Genomic DNA, 18,857 nt, shown 5'->3' with positions numbered 1-18,857 from the left:
TCTTGATGAAATAACAAGCCTTGTGAGTAAACAGTTTTTTTCCTTTATTGACAGTAAACTGAGCTGGTGTGATTGATAAGCTATTTCATAAAGATGTAAATATAAAGGCATCCAAAGGATCAAAGATTTGAAATAAAGCAGTCAGAATTCTAAATAATCTCAAAGCTTCATTGCACTAAATCACATGTATAGCAGAGCAACCAAAATCCAACACACTGACATTGAAGTCATTTATCTAGAAGCCTTACTTTTGAGTCTGAGTAGAAGAAAATAATTATTTGACAAGACACAATTGGAACTGTAGAAAGATTGAACTGATCCCTTTTGAGTCTTTTTCCTGTCTTTCTTTTCCTGCAGCTTTTTAGTCTTCTCAGGCTTTGCCATTTTCTTCCTCTTCATCTTCCTCATCTGCTGTTTTCGCAGGTTCCTCCTTTTTATCTATTGTCTTCTTGTCTTTGATTTCTTCATTCCTGGCTTTCTTAGCTCTCTTGTCCTTTAATTTCCCTTCTTTTGGCTTCATGAGTGTTTTGTCTGGCAGTGGCTTGTTTCTAAAACCTGATGCTCCTCTCTTTGACTTTACTCTTTTGAGCTGTCCATCATCGTCATCATCTTCCTCCTCATCCTCGTCATCATCAAGGTCTGGCAGCCACCAAAACATGACTTCCCAAAGAGTTGTCTCGGGCTAGAGGGGAGGGAAACGCAAGTGGTTTACACAATATATACATAAAGCTGATTATGTTAAGATATGATAAGTGTCACATAGGCGAATCCTGTCTTTACTTCGGGTGGCTGTCCTCTATGTCGTAATGAGCCTGACCGTCTCACTTTCACTCCAACTTCTTCCTCTACCGTCCTCTGACCGCGCAGAGTTTCTGTTTTTTCAAAAGAGACCACTCAGTCATAGCAGGAATGTCATTTTATAACTGTGGTGCTACTTCCAGTTTACTTGCCATGAAGCCTCTGAAAGCCGGAGGTGAGCACCAGGATGGAAATGACCACAAACAGACAGCGGTTGAGGGTGACGTTTTCCCAGGGGGTTTCAATATGTGTCAAGTTTGGGCCGGACAAGGGTTTGTGCAAGGATGCTGAAGGAAATGAAGGGAAAGGATTGGCTGATGGTATTGAAATCGAGCAAAGAAAACATTCAAATCTGATGAAGGTTAAGGAGATCGATGGAAATAACTCACTTGTTCTGGGGATGCTGGGTTCCCTCGGTAATATCTTGGGTTCTGATCTTGGTTTTTGTGGAAATGGAGCCATATCCTGTCATATAACAAGAAAATATGTATAAGGCATGTGAACACAGTTAAAAATGATTTATGTTGGTTGTTTTTTTATCTTACCTCTCTGATTTTCCTCGGAGCGTACATTTCTGAAACAGCAAGATGAAGATTTACTGAGGGGGGAATGTCATAAATCTTTAGCAATAAACAATAATTGATGTGCTTGTCTGACGCTTTTGATTTCACTAACCTCTTATTTACATGAAATACAAGTCTACTGTGCCAACGGTTTTTATGTTTTGTTGCAGAGGGACATAACAGATTCATAAAACTAAGAGATGCTAGGGACTGCATTGAGCTTCATGCTAACATCAACCTACAAACACTCACAATTACTATAGCAACATATGGTATGTTATATTGTATAAGGTTAATCTTAAGCAGCTAGATATGTGCAATTTTGTTATTACTTCTTGGGACTTGTAGGATCTATTTATAGGGACATTGTTAATTTAAATGCAGTCTTGATTGCATTGAGATTACTTTTACTTGGCTGACTATACGTATAAATTGATAATGTGTTTGCCTTTTGTATTTTGTGAGGCTTTTTTGTGTTTATTAATACAGTTCTAATGTATTTATTGATATTGATTTTTCATTTCCCAAGTGAATGCATCTTTGCAGGTTCATCGACATACAGTAAATAACCCACATTTTTTTGAGAGTACAGTTTTGCTTTATGGTTTCAAGTATTTATTTTATAGGAATGTAATACCTGAGGATCACTTTCAAGAGTTTTACTTTTCTTAATAGAATCAAATTTCAGCATCCATGCAATAAAACATTGCAATCAAATGTATTTGTTGTAGGTAAGACAGTTTGCTGTAGTTCTTTTTGTAGCTCAATGTCTTGGTTTAGTGTTTCATTATATATCTAATTAGTAGTAGAAATAAAGTAAAACTGAAGCTGATGGAATATTCAGAAGTTTTGAAGATATTGTATCATCAACCCAAGTATTGGAAAATTAAAGTATTGGGCAAATTAAATTGGCACTACATAAAGTCATTATGATCACCTGGAGATCTCAAAAGACAACTGAATTATTTCATTCTTGACTGAAGTGTTGCCAAATAAAAAAACATTCTCCCCTCCATTCAGACCTTTATGAGCTCTTTCTCCCAAGGAAAACTTTGTGTGTGTATTTGGAGAGAGTGAATCTGATAACACCCACCATCCATTCAGCATGGTTGCATTATCACTGTGTAGCCTTTGACCAGGAGTCATATTTCAGCGGCTCCCTGTCTTGCTGCTCCCAAGTATTTATAGAGGCGAACAATATATGCACAATGGATGAAGGCTTTTATGTGCAGGCATTACAGATATTGTGTGTGTGTTTGTTCGTGTGTGTGTGTGTGTGTGTGTGTGTGTGTGTGTGTGTGTGTGTGTGTGTGTGTGTGTGTGTGTGTGTGTGTGTGTGTGTGTGTGTGTGTGTGTGTGTGTGTTTGTGTGTGCACGTGTACATATGTACATGTGCGTGTGCCTGGCCACCTGGTCTGCGGATCTGTCGAACAGGCTTCTGTGGAGGAGGATCTGCTGTTGATGGCCCTAACTCCTCTTCAAATGTCTCATAGCTTTCTTCCATCCCTCGCCTGAGAGTACGAGTGCGAAGAAGATGACGGTGGCTCAAAAGGGATTTGTTTTAGAGATTTACAAATGTGCATATTAAACAAAGCTTTCCATTTGAACCTGGCTTTAGTCAGTCACTTCAATAAATGGATTGTTAGTACATTGTTACCATCCAACAGCAGTGGGATTCACAGGGTCACAATGTTGTTACAGCTGTTCTTATCACTGTTCTTCACTTTGTAAAAGTTACATCCACAGTCTGATTAGCGTTTCTCATTGGCTGCACAAAATGACACAGCTAAAAGTTCAATTTCCTTAGTGTATGAAAAAATGTAAGCAGTATCTTGACCTTCACATTTATAGATGAATGCTGTGAAGCTCTTATGTCTTACATGACATTTCTACATGGACATTGAGCTAATGTCCTAGCAGCCCTATAAATAGATGAAGCAAAGCCAATGGAAAGACAGATGGATACACACAGCATATAAATACATAAAGAGAAAAGGGCTGATGTTGTCATTTCCCCCCCTGGCTAGTCTCTCTCGTGATGAGGTCCAACCTTTGACCGTGAATGAAATAAGGACCTACCTGCATCTACATTTGGTGTCCCTCCGGGCAGCTTCAGGGAGCCTTTGTCACAGAGCCTGTTGTTCCCCGGCAGAAATGGCAGCAGAGTCACACTCTGAACTGTCTGACAGCTGAGCACAGGTGCCTGGGAATGAAAAAACAAAAAAAGAATTGAGTGTCAGTCAGAGGCATTGACTGAGGGAGGGTTGACATAAACAAGTGTGATGCAGCTGCCCAATCCCAAGACAAATTTCAGACGGTAAGAATAGGGCCGAACCTAGCCCAAGTTTAAGAAACCAAGACATTTGGGAATAATCTTACAAAACTGTAAGCCTATTTGGTACTTATTCAACAGATTATACGAGCAACTAGGGTATTATCTCTATACATTTGTTTTAACCTTTATTTAGACAGGTAATCTCACTAAGAAACAGGGTCTCATTCTCGAGAGAAACCAGTTTATGACAAAACAGCAATTGAACACATAGTTAGAGACGGACAGGACATTCAAAGGTATTATAGAACATATATTATAAGATACATTCAAAGAAATCCCAGTGAAACAAGAAAAACCCTTGAAAAAGGATATAAAATGCTAACAATGGTCTATGGTAAAGATTTCTTTTAAAAATGCATTCCCACTTTTTGTCTGAATATGTTGGCTTAAAAAATGACATAATGGATGGACACTCTTTTATATCTTACCAGCAGAGAGCGCCACTGTTCTGGAATGATGGGGCCTCAGACTGCTTTGCTCCATAAATGATGTCTGTAGTCTGTCAGGCTGACTAGCTGTCATGTAGATAAGCAGAAGGCCTGACACACTGCCTTGGTACTAACTGACCATCAGTCGCATCCCCTACATCAAACACTTAAGACAACACATATTACCATTTTGTCAAACGTTGCCTTAGTGCATCTTTTTTTAAACTGTGTGTGTGTGTGTGTGTGTGTGTGTGTGTGTGGGGGGGGGGGGGGGGGCGTGTCAAGCAGCCATGTAAACAGATGTAAAGATGATTTGGTTATATCGGGGTGAGGTTGTTGCAGGCCACCTTTCAGTGGGAAGAGAGAGGAAGTGTTGGTAAACAGACTTGTGGTGATGTTGATGACTCATGCTTTTTCTGGGAGTTTGCCCAATTCAAGCTGAATCACACATAGCTATACTCATCAGTAATCCCTTTGAAGGGGACATAAGCTCTCTAACCTTTCGCCGTGGGGGTACTGACCAAGAGAAGGCCAGGGTCTCAAATGGTATCCAGAGCTAATATCTCAGAACTGACTCAACCAATCTTTTTCGGACATGGTTCACGTTATTAAAATGGGTGTCCCAACCCTTTGGTCCAGACTTAAAAATCCGAGCATGGGAGAGATTGCAATGATATTTGGTTCAGACAAGCTAATGTGCGCAACATTTGCATTTAATTTTAAAGCATTGTTGTGCTTTTGTGTTTACTCTTAATGGATACATATATTTATATTAATTACCATACAAAATTAAAAAATATCACCCAACATTGCAAAATACACTCTGTTAAAATATTTGCATTTTATATATAGCCTACATGATATAATTATTCCATCTTGGAGTTTGTCTACATTATGAATTGTTAAATGGTTAAGGCTATCGTTTGAATGGATCATAATTTACCTTCTAGTGTCTATTTCATATTTCTCTGAATGTTTTCTTTGTTCATGTCAAAAACTGCATTATTCATGATATATTTGAACACATCATGATAACGATACAATTTCCATTTTTGCCCCAAAAAAAGAGTATTACACGAACTTTTCTAACTAGAGGATGAACGCCTCACAATGTAACTCAAGGGAACCTCGGTCCTGCAGGGAGCTAACAGCTAACGTCAACTAGCTTTACTGCTGATCATTAAACCTCGGATAGGAAAAGGAAAACAAGAAAAAACAGAAGATCCAGTCATAGGGTAAGATACACACACCAACACACACTTCTAGTGGTTCCAGTGATGATTGAGAGAGATTCTTTTTTTCGAGTGCAAACATGTTTTTTTTTTTAGAAAACATACCTTCAACTCTCAAATATGTAAGTCACGAATCTCCATTTGAATTTCAAAAAAGCACATTTTGTATTCTGTTAAAACATTTTTTCATTTCATTTTATTTGTTTTTAACAGTTTAAAAGTCAGTTTGCAGTTGGCCTAAACAACACATCCTACCTTCAATTTAAGTTTTTATTGTTTTTAGGAAATTACATTGCCTACGTAAGTGCTATGCACATGTGCACTCCAGTTACATTACTTAAATCAAAACTAACCCTTGCTGATATGTATCTGCTTGTTGTGTACAAAGAATGTACTGCATGTGTAGGCATGTGCATGTGATGTGTCCTTGTATTCCTGTACTTGAAACACGAATAATATAGTGGCATCACGGGTTCCCTTAGTGTTATTCATCCTTATAATGAGCTTGTTTGCAGACTTAATTAGCAAATGCACACTCTTATCCCACTGATTTGTCAGTGCTGACACTGAATTCCCAATGATACAGCTTCATTACTAGATTGCATCATCTGAGGGAAAAGTTGTCATTGAAAAATGCATTTTATTTCGATGAATCAAATTAAACCGAGCCTTCAGATTGGCAGATTACCTTCTTAAAGTTGAAATCCTTCTATTTCATTCTCAGCACGTTTCGAGGTAAAAAAAGAGTTAAAGCTCTGCCAAGTTTGGGTCAAAGTCTTAAACAAAGTTTCAAGGGCAACACAAACCCCATGTGGACAAGTCGTGCCCAATAAGGTGGGCAAACATGGCTCCCGGACAGTTACATTCTAAATTCAATCACTGGAGAGAACTGGGTAGAGCTTTGTGTCCCTTTTTTGTTCTTTCTCAAAGAGGACTTTGCTCAGAGGACACACTGACCGTCCTGCATCCAGTGGGAGCGGCTCTATGCCCTCGTACACTGAGGAGTATGGAGCATGAAACAACATTAACTTTGTAGTCCTTTTCCTTTTCACAGGCTTGAAAGACTAATGGTGATTAAATAATGGATTTAATATTATGCTTTGCTGTTATTTTAAAGAAAGAGCTAAACTGTCTTTGTAAATCCTGATAGCTGATGATGTGTCCAGAGACATGACTCAGACTTGAGTCAGACTTAAGGTTTCAGGATGTTTCAAACCAAATGCAACAATAACAGAAGTGGACAGTTGGAGGGGAGGACGTAAGCATATTAACTTTTCTCTTAATTTCACTTTTGCAAGTTAATTTCTGCAGCTTTTAATGCACACAGCTGAGTTCAACACCAAAGATTTAGCTCTTATCACAAGGTTTTCATCGGTGGTAGAGCTTATCTCTTTTGTCATGCTGATTGTTATATGGCATGAAAGTGTATCTGATTTTATTCATATTTCTGAAACACTTCCAATTCATGTTATCTTTCAATTGAAGCAAGTTTATTCCTGACCTTGAAAATAGCATCTAAATAAAACATTTTATTTGTAGTTTTTCAAAAGTTAGCATTAATGCAGTTTTGAAAGAAACTATTAAAAGCTATGTCATGTTAATGGTGAGCATTCAGCAACATGACTTGCTATGACTTGTCCTAAAGAATTTCAGATATGACACTTGACAAATACTTGACTTGAAAACAGATCTGGATGTTTCACACTTTGTTGATGCATGATAATAAACAGTGTTGATATGGTAAAAAGGAACTAGAAGTGGATTAGCATGGTGGATGAATGAACACTGGTGGAGATGGAGATGAGGCTGCTGTTAGGGAATATTTTGCTTAGGTGTTTAACCTTTGACCTAGTTCATAATTTTCTCCTTCCTCTGTCTGTATTCCCATGGCATAGTTCTTTGGCCTTTGGGTTGCTGTAATCTCCCTTAAGGAGGGGCAGCTTGGGTGCTTTGTTGATGCCAGTCTATGACCGTGCACAAGCTGACCTGTGATAATTTATTGTTTAGGGACATCTAGAATCCCTTCTTATCTGGAACGTAGTTTCCCTAACATACATTGTTATCCAATGTGCGATAGCTTTAGTTAAATTCAGTGTACATATTTGTTTATTCTGGCGACTGAAGAATGTTGATTTTCCATTCCGAACTTGGTTAAAACCTCGTATTGTAATAGAGTTCTTCAGAATTGGTCGGGCAACCACGCTGTCAAGTTGTGACTGCAACAAATGTCTTGTCAATTCTCCGGACGTTAACTTCACAATAAACCTTCAGTATTTGCCATCAAAGTTCCAGCTCTCCCCGTGTCTCTCTGAGTTTCGTCTTCATTGCTTCAGAAGTTTCCACCACAGCTGCTAAAGCTGTACAACAGAGGTAGAAAATGATTTATCCTCGCTGGATCTTTCCAGAAATCTTTAATGAAACAACCAATCTGTTCCACTCAGCTCGTACTGGAGTGCTGTGCTCTATTTAACAACCCTCTTTGGCGCAGCGTCAGCACTTGTAATTCAAATGATTCACATGGACGACAACCATAGGTTGTATGTTCAAATGAGGGATATTGAATCCAGTTTATTTACATTACATATAGTGTTGCAGCATAGTACGTTGGTTACGGTTAGTTAGGATAAATTATTGTGTGTGAGTTTTGTGATTCCCTACACACACTGAAGATGTTGCTGACCCAGCAGAACACTTCCCATAGACTTTATAATGTATATCTTGAACATCCCTTGCATTTTTTTTATTTCACCTTTTTTTATTCTGGCTTTTTAATTGACTTAATTAACTCTCCTTATTTTTAGATGCTACCTCATACGATATATAAAATACAATTTTTATTCGAGAGTCCCATTGGAATAAAGATTCTCTCTTTCCACTACAAGCAGCAGCATGAACAAAACATTACATAGTTAGAGAACGTAAACACACAGGAGACAAAAAATGGACTAAAATCAAGCATAAATGGAACTTATATTCCATTCTCACATAAAAAAAAGACTTAAGTAAGTTAGTAAGATCAATTCATCTGGTTCAAGACTTTCTGCAACATTTAATGGCCTAAACAAGCAGCTGCCACCATGACAGTAAGTCAGTGGGACTGATTTCGCCCCCCTCGTCTACCAGACATCCTCACAGCATGACCTGCACGCCTTCCAGCTCAGATATCTGCCGTGTGTTAAACATCCTCCCTCTCAGATGTGCTGACAGTGTAAAACCTGTATTTGAAGAGGAATGACACAGGATCCACAAGGATTCAGTCTTATGTCTCGGTGCTCCTCGCCTTTCACTTTAAATCTCATACCAAAGCTTTCATGTTCTCTCGGAGTCACTGTGGGACTCATGTGTTTCTCTGCATCTCTTCAGGCGGCTCGCTCAGCCTTTGATCTTTCAGAGACCACAACATGTAACTGACCGGCTCTTGAGTGCGAGTTCTGCTGGGTTCACTGGGGGAGCACTCTGCTGTAATCCCGACCGTGCCCTCAGGCAGATAAATGTTCAGATGTCCAAACAATGTGATAAACTGTCCCTCATTTCCCCATCGCTGCAGGGGGAAGCAGAGGTGTAATGTCGGAGAAGATCTGTCTGAGAGAAAGAAGTGAGACACTGACCCAGGGGAATGCTGAGGCTTTGCTTGGTGGGGGACTCTTGCAGAGAGGATGGGATGATCTGATTAGGCGAAAGATTTTCATCATGTGCAGGCAATGCATTTCCCCCCATTGATCTTTTTTCTCCAAATATCTTGAAGCCTTGTTTCGTCATTATGGGACGAGGGCATAGGAGATCGAGGGAAGATGAGAAGCAAAGAGGAGAAAAGAGTAATTGGAAAGAGATATTGGATTTCTTAAAGCGCAAGGGAAATCCTATTGATAGTGTTTGATTGTGAGCATTAAGCTCAACCTGCTGCAGGGAGACTGATGCCAAGGTATAATATTTTTAGCCCGCCACATATTATCCTTTCTTCTCTCTGCGTTTGTCTTCTCCTTCTTAACTTGTCCCCCCCAATTTTCAGCTTTCAAACCGGGTTCAACACTTTTATGGTTGTTTTTCATGGGCATGACTCAGTGTCTGTTTATTACAAATTTAACCACCTCACTTTCACAGTCAAACACCTGAGAGTTGCTCGGCCCTAATATGTACAGTTTTATCCCGCTCTCCCTCCCTTCTTCTCTGTCTCTCATTGTGTCTGTGGGCCATTTTATTGATAGGGTAATTTGCCCCGAGATTGTACTGCGGTCTCCTGGGTGCTATGTGTATTAATTACCATCTATTCATCTGAGGCAGTTCAGCCTTTCAGCATGCTTCAGAGCCGTGGTTCCAGGCCAATGCTTCACAGCTTCTGTCACGGCCCTAATGCTCCGGCAGAAGCTTGTGTGCCTGTGGGAGACGGTTAATGTGAAACCCCATGCTCAGAGGAAGAGTGTGATATATTACTGCTGCTCAGCGATGACCACGTGAGGCCACACAATTTGCAATTTTTGAGCTTGATGCATGTTGTTGCATGTTAGTTTTACACACACAGGCTTGTATAATCAATAACTAATTCCAGTGTCTTAAAATCATTCTGAATTTGCTGCTAATCACTTTCAGATAAAGCTTTAATTTGTGCCAAGAGTGAGACAGGAAGATATAGAGAGACTACAGAAAATAGAGGATAACGTATATGGGTGAGTATTTGATGTACAAAGAAGCAATTTGTACTCTGATTCCCTCTCCACTAACATCACTACTACTGTCAGTTACATGCACACAGAAGCTTTGATGTGTGTATTGAATATGAAAAAAACATAAAGAGCTGATTATCCCAAGCCTCTGTGTTTGTGCTTTCTCTGTTTATGTTCTCTCTGAAATTCAGTAAACAAACACTTTTAGTTAGACATCCAACAAAAGTTAATTATCTCTGTGCGAAATTAAAGCTCTTTCAAAAGTTGCCTCTACTTTGCTCTTATATGATGGCACTTAAGAACGATGACTGCTGCACGACATCATCCTAAACCCTCCTCTTACTCATCCATCAGCTGTCTTCTCTGCCTAATCAAGGAGCCTACATGCCCACATTTAGTTTTTCTCCACCCGTCTCAGCCATTAGTGGCTGTGTTCAACCTGTGCATAAGGAATATTATCTGTTAAGGCTTTAAAGGGAAGTGGCAGAAGAGAAAGCACGTCAAAGTATCATGCACACGTGGCAGTGACTTTGTCTAAATATTTTTTACTGAAGGAGGAGTGAATTACGGTTGTTAAAAAAGTATTTAAGTATATGTGAGATGTATGTTGTGTAACATGTTGTGTTATTCCTTTCAACAACCACTTCTGTTACAGATGGTGTTTTCTGATATAAACATGGGGTTTGTAGGAGACAGAAGGCTTTAGACACATAATTCAGTCCTGTTGTCGTTTTCTACCCTGATTAGTATTCACATCTGCTACAGCTTCATTTGTGATCTCAATTAAAAAATGTTTTTCACAGCCTTGCCATCTGATTTTGAAACCAACATTGCTACCATTTTCTTTTCTTTTCTAGAGATATTTTACCCTCTGCGCCCCCTCGATGCCTCTCTCCCTCCGACGTGTTTGTGTGCGAGCAGCCTTTCAACCGGCCCCTGGTTGTCGACTGATTGTAGATAATTACAGCTATTTGACTGCAGCTTTCACAGCCAGTCCTTTCTGCAGGCACTTACAGAGGGAGAACATGCCAAGCGGAGGCCCTTAACTGCCTCTGCAGATAACTACAGACACAATTGGAGAGGGAAAATGAATCATTTATCTGACCAATGTTGGAGCTTTAAGGTATTCATGTATTAAACTGTGCTGGATTCTGTAAAAACTTAAATATTAATTGTGCATTTGTTGGGCATCTTATGCTTTACCGCATTCTCCAAACCAATAGGGGGTAGCATTTCACCCCCACATCCTCCTCCTCAACAATGAAGAGCAAACTTACAACCTTGACTTAACTCATAACAGAAATGCCAAGTAGTTACAATATTCTGGTTCATTTTGGCCTATACTTGTTTCCACCCAATCTTACAGACATTAGTTAAAAAAAACATGGCATTCAACATGAAATGGAGTTAAACTGAGACATGGTCCAAATAACACTTCTATCTTATAATCTTCACATGTAGCATGGCCTTTAGTTTACATTATAACTTGCACTTTATTTGATGAAACGTCACAAAATGTCATATATGGACTCAAAATGATGTTTACATTTTTTCCAGAGGACATATACAACTTAACATCATTTGGTGGCAGTTTAAATTGGGTTCATTCTGTGTAGTTTTGTAGAGACTGACCCGTTTTCTCACATATTATGAGTCTAATCCGGGTTTGAAGAAATGTAATTGTTCTCGAGCTGTAGTACATGCCTCTCAGCTCAGTGCTATATCCAGAACAGTAGGAATGAGTCAGACTCTTTATGATGACAGCTCTCCTCTTTTTCTCTATCTCCCTCTATTTCTTTCATTGCCTGCCTGACATTTTTTTCGCCTTCCCCTTCTTTTTCTTTTCTCCGCTCATTGTTTTCCCGCATCTCTATCTCCCTCCCTCCTCCGTCGCCTGCTGCTTACATAAGCTGTGTGGTGTGCAGTGACAGCGGAGACTTGAGGACCCATCACAGCCCTCACTCAACAGGAACCCCTTTTCTGTCTGCCTCCTTGTTTCATGGGGAGCCATGACAGCTGCATACTTGACCGCAGGCGAAAATGGATGATAGCAATAGAGATCAAAGCAGAAAAAGACAACATGCTGGTGAATGCGCTTTCTTTATCTCCATCTTTGTGCATCTCTCTCCCACACACTACTTTGCTCTGACTCTCACTTGACACATGAGGAACATTATTTTCAAAGTGAACCCAAAATTTCAAAGCAATAAATTGTTTTTTAAAAATCTTTTATGATAGGCCTATACTCAGTGAATGATTTATAAGACTGCTAGACATTGTCCCCATGATGAAAGGGGATGCAGAGATGACATAAGTTGGAAGTAAATGGAGGATAAGGATGTTTCTGCTGATACTTAAGGAGCAACTAACAGGACCCCCGACTCCTCTGTCTGAGTTTAAAGACCACGTGTGGAGAATTTAGGGGAATTTATTGGCAGTAAAAGGAAAATAATATTCATAACTAAGTTTTCATTAGTGTTTAATCTCCTAAAAATAAGAATCCTTGTTTACTTTCGCTGAGAATTTGCTTTTTCTTATCGACCGAGAGCGCAGGACCTCACAGTGTCCTCCATGTTGCCTTTTTTTTTATGTTACCCAAAGGCACCATAGATTCTCCAATATGCTAAGAGAGAGAGGGGCAAGCAAAGGGTATTCGGAGGGTTTCAATCTGCATACTTACTGCTATAGATGCCACTAACCCATCACAATCAACTTCCTTGTTACATTAAGTTGCACAAATTACTGATATAGGCTACAAGAACTACAAAAACCAAAAAATGTTGCAGAACTTCGGTTGCAATCAAGCAGCAATGTTGTGGACTTTTTTCAGTAGTGTCTCAACACTGCAACAACAGACTATAGCAAGATTATTTCAATGCCAATTAGTATTTCACAGTAAAGAAAGAGGTAGATGTCATCAAAAATTGGTACACCCTTCCCAAAATAAACAAAATAGCTTAGCAAATATTATTGCGATCCTCACAGGCAAATGCTATCTACATTGAACAATTTATTACTGTGGTCATTCCTGCTGTTTGTACTGGCAGTGAAGACATCCCTATAATGCAGCTCCACTGCAAACGATGGTTGAACAAAATCCATAGATTCTTTACAGCAGGTATGGAGAGAGTACATATGACTGCTTGGGAATTGCTACAAAAATCCCCAAAGTTGCCATTGTAGGATTTATTTTTCACTGAAAGTAATATATTTATTTGCTTATTTACCTTATAGGAAAACAAGAAATGTATGTGTCATCAAAAACAAGTCCTGGTATTTAGTTGTAAAATAACACAGCTCACATTGAGGCTAACAAAAATATTAAATAGGTACTTCAATGCGTGCCCTGATAGGGTTTGTCATTTCCGCCTTGCTTTTTTATCATTGGTCTCTGTTTGTAATTTATGGGCTGTGAGATGAAGTGGCCAGAGGAAAAGCAGAATATAGAAGAACTATGGGGGGGGTGGAAAGATGGCAGTAAGGTAAGTGTGTGATTATTGAACTGAACTGTGCCCTGCTCTACTCCAGGCTTGTTTTTTTTCCTGGGAGGTGGAACACATATTCATATATACACACACAAACACACACACACACACAGTCAAAAGGGCAAGCCTTGCTTTTCGTTTATCTCGCCACTACAGACACTCTGATTTCCCGTGCAGGCTCACATATATGATTGTTATGACCACTGAAGGTTTGCTGGCACCTGATGGCAGGTTTCGTATTGCCTGTCTGTTAAGTGTGCAGGCGCATTGTTCATGCCTTTGCTTATTTGCTTGCAAAGATGAGTATTCCTATGGGGGGAAAAACACAGAAACCAGCAACACTTTTTGGACATTCGGGTACAAAAGATGCTTTCAGCCAGATTCTAACCCCCTGTCCAGCTAAGTATATTTTCTGCATGAATGAATGGTTGCAGAGATGAGAAGGAATTGCTGCCGCTTCTTTGATTTATCCCCGCTGCGACATTTGCATGATTTTGTCCCTGCAGTGTTGTCACAAATCATCTAGAAATCTTCGTGATCATTATTTGGTGTTACAATGTATATTTCTTTAGCGCTTATGCTATTGGGCACTGTAATCCAGGGAGCTAAAAATACAGCCTATTTCAACATAAAACTGCAGCAAAAAAAATAACAATCAATGAAGGATCAATACAGTAGGAAGCCATGTGGCAGGCTGCCTGTGTACTGTATGTACAACGTATGGATTGCTGCATTTCTGTGTGTGTTACTGTTTGGTGGACCTGCAGCTGGCGATAAGAGGCTGATCAATGTGTGCTTTGCAATAATAGTCCAAGACAGTTTCCATTGAGCCGTGCGTAGGAGTTCCACACCAGGTGCCCAAATAAAATAAGATTACCATTTATTTTCTCAGTGCAGTTACCATGCAGTGATTAATGCTAAAATGAGCCTCATTTATCACCGTTTTCTCTTCTGCATGCATGAAATGCCATGAGGTCAGACCAAGTGTTTGTAAATGTGTTAATATATCACAATATAATTGGTGTCCATTGTGAAAGTAAACAGAGCCCAGATCTGTTCCAGAATCAACCTTGCATATTTGATTCAATATAAAAACAAACTCAGTTTTTTTTTAAGTGCAGTTCCTTTGGCAATAGTTTGGGACAATAACTCACTGTGTATGTGCTCTCTATAACAATGAGACTTGTATCCACTGTGGCTTGCTGTGTTGCTGTGGCCCTGGTCTCAGGTGTTTAATGGTCATACCAGACAGAAAGCAGCCCTGCCTGCATCGGAGCACATCATCTATCCCCCTCAGTCTCATTCTCTGCTGGAAGATAGAGCTCTCATCGCTCACCCCTCTCCATCAGCCCCAGTGATTGGCTTATTATCAGATGTCCTGCACGGATAAGGAGTGGGCCATGCATCACTGCACGCACTACAGCACTTGTGAACCCCGTGCACAGACACACACTGAATACACACGATCATCATGGAATCTAAATGGATAACACCTTTTTGTATTTGTCAGTTGTAATTTCCTGAAGGGACACAAGCATTACAAACACACTTGAATGTGAATACCCCCTGGTGCGAACACATGGGGGAAGAAGATATGTAAGCATGAAATAAATCCTATTCCAATGCTTCATTACATAACATGCTTGTCACCATACAAAATGTCTACTTGCAAAATAGTTCAGTTTCCTACCCTGCTAAACCGTTAACTTAGCTATAGAAAATTAGTATTCAATATTCACATTTATCTGCAGCAGGTTATACTCCGATTAATGTTAACCCTTTCTCTCATGGGCAATGTCCTGAGGCTACATATCTGTTGATATCCAAGCCTTCCATGTTTTGAAATAGGTTTTATTATCCTTCTGAACCAGAAATGTGGGCTATACAACGCACAGAGTAGCTAATAACAGGCAACAAGACTGCAGTAAAAATATCAATTGATATGCATTGTGCAAGTGTCGTAAGAAGGCTCCTAAAACTAGAACAATATGAGCATCACACGTCTTAATCTGAAATTGTTGCCTTAGTTATAAGGCCTAACTTGGAATATTCAAACATAATATTTTGTTAACAGTATCAAAATTGGAATGTTCTCATATTCAAATTAAAGCCCTAAAACATCAGAGCGGCCAGAATAAATGGCAGAAAAATGCAAATGCTCACCGGCAAATATCATACGTCTAGGTTTTTTTTGCAGAAGTATAGAAAACATTTGGAGTTATAAAGTTTGCTGTCATGGTTTGGAATGTAGAGCTTCACAGTTTTTTTTATAATCCTCATAAACATAGGCACAATTCAAGCCATTTGTTAATTCATTATCCATCATATTTATTTGCAGTGCTAGAATCCAGAAAAAACAACCCTATTATGGAAAATATGAGTTCATTTTTTTGTTGTGTATTCCACCTGTATGAGAAAGTTTGTCTATGCAAATAATATTTCCCAATGAGTATATTGGTGTGAGAGTTCATTGCAGGAAGGAAAAATGCCCCCTATGTGTATAGGCCTTAAGGGAGGAATATACGTAAGTGCATGTAAACTTAAACTTACTATTGAGCCTTTAAAAAGCGGTCTGACAAAGTCTGCTACACTTGGTCATCAGGGTTATCTCATTTTGTTGTTGTGAATTCAGATTTATACTCAGATTTAAATTGGAAAGCCTGCATTACAAAGTAGGGATGCAGAATTTAAAGATTTGGTAGGGAGGGTCTGAGACAAAAGATGACATTGAGTTGCGTTATGATTACTGTAGGGCCCAACGTCTTTGAAACTTGACTTGAATAAAAACCCTAAAGTCAGGATATGTATGCCTCTAAAGCTTTTGAATTAATCTATCTCTCATGAGTTCACAGACGTTAAATTACTGGAGTGCCTATTGATGGTTTTCAAATGTATAATTATTTAAATATAGGATTCCCCATACATGTTCTTATGGAGGCACAAATCATAGCTGCATACTGCACGGCTGGAACCGGCTATTTAAAGTACATGGCAACTATAATGCATTATCACATCAGTGAGTTCATAGTTCAGGCAAATGCATAGATTACCAGCAATTTCTACCTGTCTCTGCTTCGGAAAGGTTTTCAAGCCATATGCTTACAGGCTCTTCATCTGTCTGAGGGAACCATCAAGGAATAGTCTTCTACTCTAAGATCTTCATGTAAAAGCATTACCAAAGGAGATACAACAATGAGTCAAGCGATGAGAGTTTGCGGTGTGTCTTTGCCAAGCTCTTCACAGGATGCATCTGCAGCAGAGTGTGGTTCTGGTGTAATAAACTGCAGTGTGCTGGAATAATCTCTCTGTCTCAGGTGTGATTTTACTTCAGCCATTGAGTGACGATGAAGACAGAGAGAACGGGTGGTCACAGGTACTCAATGTTGAAATCAAGTGTTCAGGGATCACCATTCTACCTGATGTGTAAGAGGAGGAGTGAGAACATGCACGTGGGTGTGTTGTCTTGCCTATACCGAATGATACATTTTTCAGAGGTGAGGTAACTAGCGAAAGCTGCAACAGTCTCTAACGTTCTCTTTCCCTTATCTTTGCACAATCCTTTCATTTTCTGGCCCTCCATCATCGTGTTTGAAATGCACTCTAATTCTCCAACCAATTTCATACTGCATTTCTGCCAAAGCCTCCATTTTCCCCTCACTTCTACCCACTCACTTGTCAATCCTCCTCTTCTTCACACTTTATATATTCTCATTAAGACCTCCCTTTTTCATGCTGTAGTGTCCCCTAAATCTTAATAATATACTTGTCTAAATTTCTGGAAATCTTAAGAAAAAGCCTCAAAACAAATAATTTCGATGATCTTTACTGCAGCAAAGCCAACAATAGAAATATATACAGCCTCTATACATTCACGGACATTACATTACATGATTACCTGTTATGTTACCATGTCCTTTAGACATGAGGGGGACGTGCTTTCTGGAATGTACTCTCATTTCCAATGGTGGTCTTTAGACCCCAAAACATTTCCCGAAAAATGAAAATATTGGAAAACTACACAGTATTGCATGTGATGAAAGTGAGGTTCATAACGAGCATACCAAGATGTATGTACCATAAATCAATATACACTGCCCGTCCAAAAAAAAAGGTCACACACTCTAATATTCGTTGGACCGCCTTTAGCTTTGATTCAACACGCATTTGCTGTGGCATCGTTTCCACAAGCTTCTGCAATGTCCCAACATTTATTTCTGTCTTGCATACATGTTTGGCCAAGATCTTGTATTGATGACGGGAGATTCAGACCTCTGCGCAAAGTGTTCTCCAGCACATCCCAAAGATTCTCAATCGGGTTCAGGTCTGGACTCTGTGGGGGCCAATCCATGTGTGAAAATTATGTCTCATGCTCCCTGAACCACTCTTTCACAATTTGAGTCCGATGGATCCTGGCATTGTCATCTTGGAACATGCCGTGCCATCAGGGAAGAAAAAATCCATTGATGGAATAACCTGGTCATTCAGTATATTCAGGTAGTCATCTGACCTCATTCTTTGGGCACATAACATTGCAGAACCTAGAGCAGACCAACTGCAGCAACCCCAGATCATAGCACTGCCCCCCACAGGTGTGTGACCTTTTTTTTGGCCGGGCAGTGTATATTGTATATATTGACTATGCTATAACACCTGTCAATCTCTTCCTCTGCTGCTCCACTCCCCACCTTTTTATATTCTCCTTTTTCTGGATCTTTTCCTCTTTCTTTGCTCTGACTCTATGTGCCCTTCTTCCTGACCTCTTCCAACCTGGCTCTAAGCCTTCCTGCTCTAAATCCTGTGAGACGCCCCGAGTGCTTAAACAGCGTGGAACAGTACTGCTCCTCTAGAGCTCGAGGGTTAGTTGTGAGGTTTACTATCTTTAGTGTGTGTGTGTGTGTGTGTGTGTGTGTGTGTGTGTGTGTGTGTGTGTGTGTGTGTGTGTGTGTGTGTGTGTGTGTGTGTGTGTGTGTGTGTGTGTGTGTGTGTGTGTGTGTGTGTGTGTGTGTGCTTCAGAGACCGTCAGGGGAGTTGCGAGTAGATGCTGCGGTTATTAATGCGCTGTCTTTTCTCTTCTCATGCAGATCGGACATCCTGGGAGGTGAAAGGCGGCACAAGGACAGGAAGTGGGGCAAAAGGAAAGAGGAAGTCAGTTAATTAAGGAAATAGCTTCCACTGATTTCTGTGGAGGAATGTGGCCATGTTGGATACAACACAGCTGATTAAGATTCAGTTCATGTGGAAGTTGATGTTTAGAGTTAATGCAGGGAAGCAGTGGAGGTGTATTCACAGCGTGGGAGGCAGTGTTGAAGAAAGAAAAGCACCATTATACCTAACGTATACCTGAAGGTCAGTTAT

At 39.8% G+C, this 18,857-nt stretch overlaps 1 protein-coding gene across 3 annotated transcripts; it reads right to left on the bottom strand.

Moving 5' to 3' along the window:
• Positions 1–27: 27 nt before the first annotated feature.
• On the bottom strand, positions 28–3,607 carry LOC134866192 (junctional sarcoplasmic reticulum protein 1). 3 transcript variants are annotated; one of them, XM_063886201.1, is made up of 7 exons: positions 3,441–3,607; positions 2,752–2,872; positions 1,344–1,372; positions 1,188–1,263; positions 951–1,085; positions 781–872; positions 28–682 (listed from the first exon to the last, which is right to left on the bottom strand). In XM_063886201.1, the coding sequence occupies exons 3-7, from the start codon at positions 1,368–1,370 to the stop codon at positions 371–373; spliced, it is 642 nt and encodes a 213-aa protein (XP_063742271.1). In that variant the 5' UTR covers positions 1,371–1,372; positions 2,752–2,872; positions 3,441–3,607; the 3' UTR covers positions 28–370. The 3 variants fall into 3 exon arrangements, with proteins under 3 accessions (XP_063742271.1, XP_063742269.1, XP_063742270.1); XM_063886199.1 differs by having other exon boundaries at positions 2,772–2,872; XM_063886200.1 differs by having other exon boundaries at positions 2,772–2,905; positions 3,441–3,563.
• Positions 3,608–18,857: the final 15,250 nt, after the last annotated feature.

The sequence above is a fragment of the Eleginops maclovinus genome, chromosome 6 (genome assembly GCF_036324505.1).
Source record: "Eleginops maclovinus isolate JMC-PN-2008 ecotype Puerto Natales chromosome 6, JC_Emac_rtc_rv5, whole genome shotgun sequence".
NCBI classification, from domain to species: Eukaryota; Metazoa; Chordata; class Actinopteri; order Perciformes; family Eleginopidae; genus Eleginops; species Eleginops maclovinus.
The sequence above is the reverse complement of the archived record's forward strand: the minus strand, read 5'-3'. Positions and strand labels throughout refer to the sequence as shown.

What these genes read in the sequence shown, in the direction of transcription:
- LOC134866192 (XM_063886199.1), bottom strand. Translation starts at nt 2,865, where the DNA reads ATGGAAGAAAGCTATGAGACATTTGAAGAGGAGTTAGGGCCATCAACA. An exon ending in TCGACAGATCCGCAGACCAG is followed by an intron (nt 1,373 to 2,771) that starts GTGGCCAGGCAC and finishes TTGCTGTTTCAG; the next exon opens with AAATGTACGCTCCGAGGAAA. An exon ending in CGGCTTTCAGAGGCTTCATG is followed by an intron (nt 873 to 950) that starts GCAAGTAAACTG and finishes TTGAAAAAACAG; the next exon opens with AAACTCTGCGCGGTCAGAGG.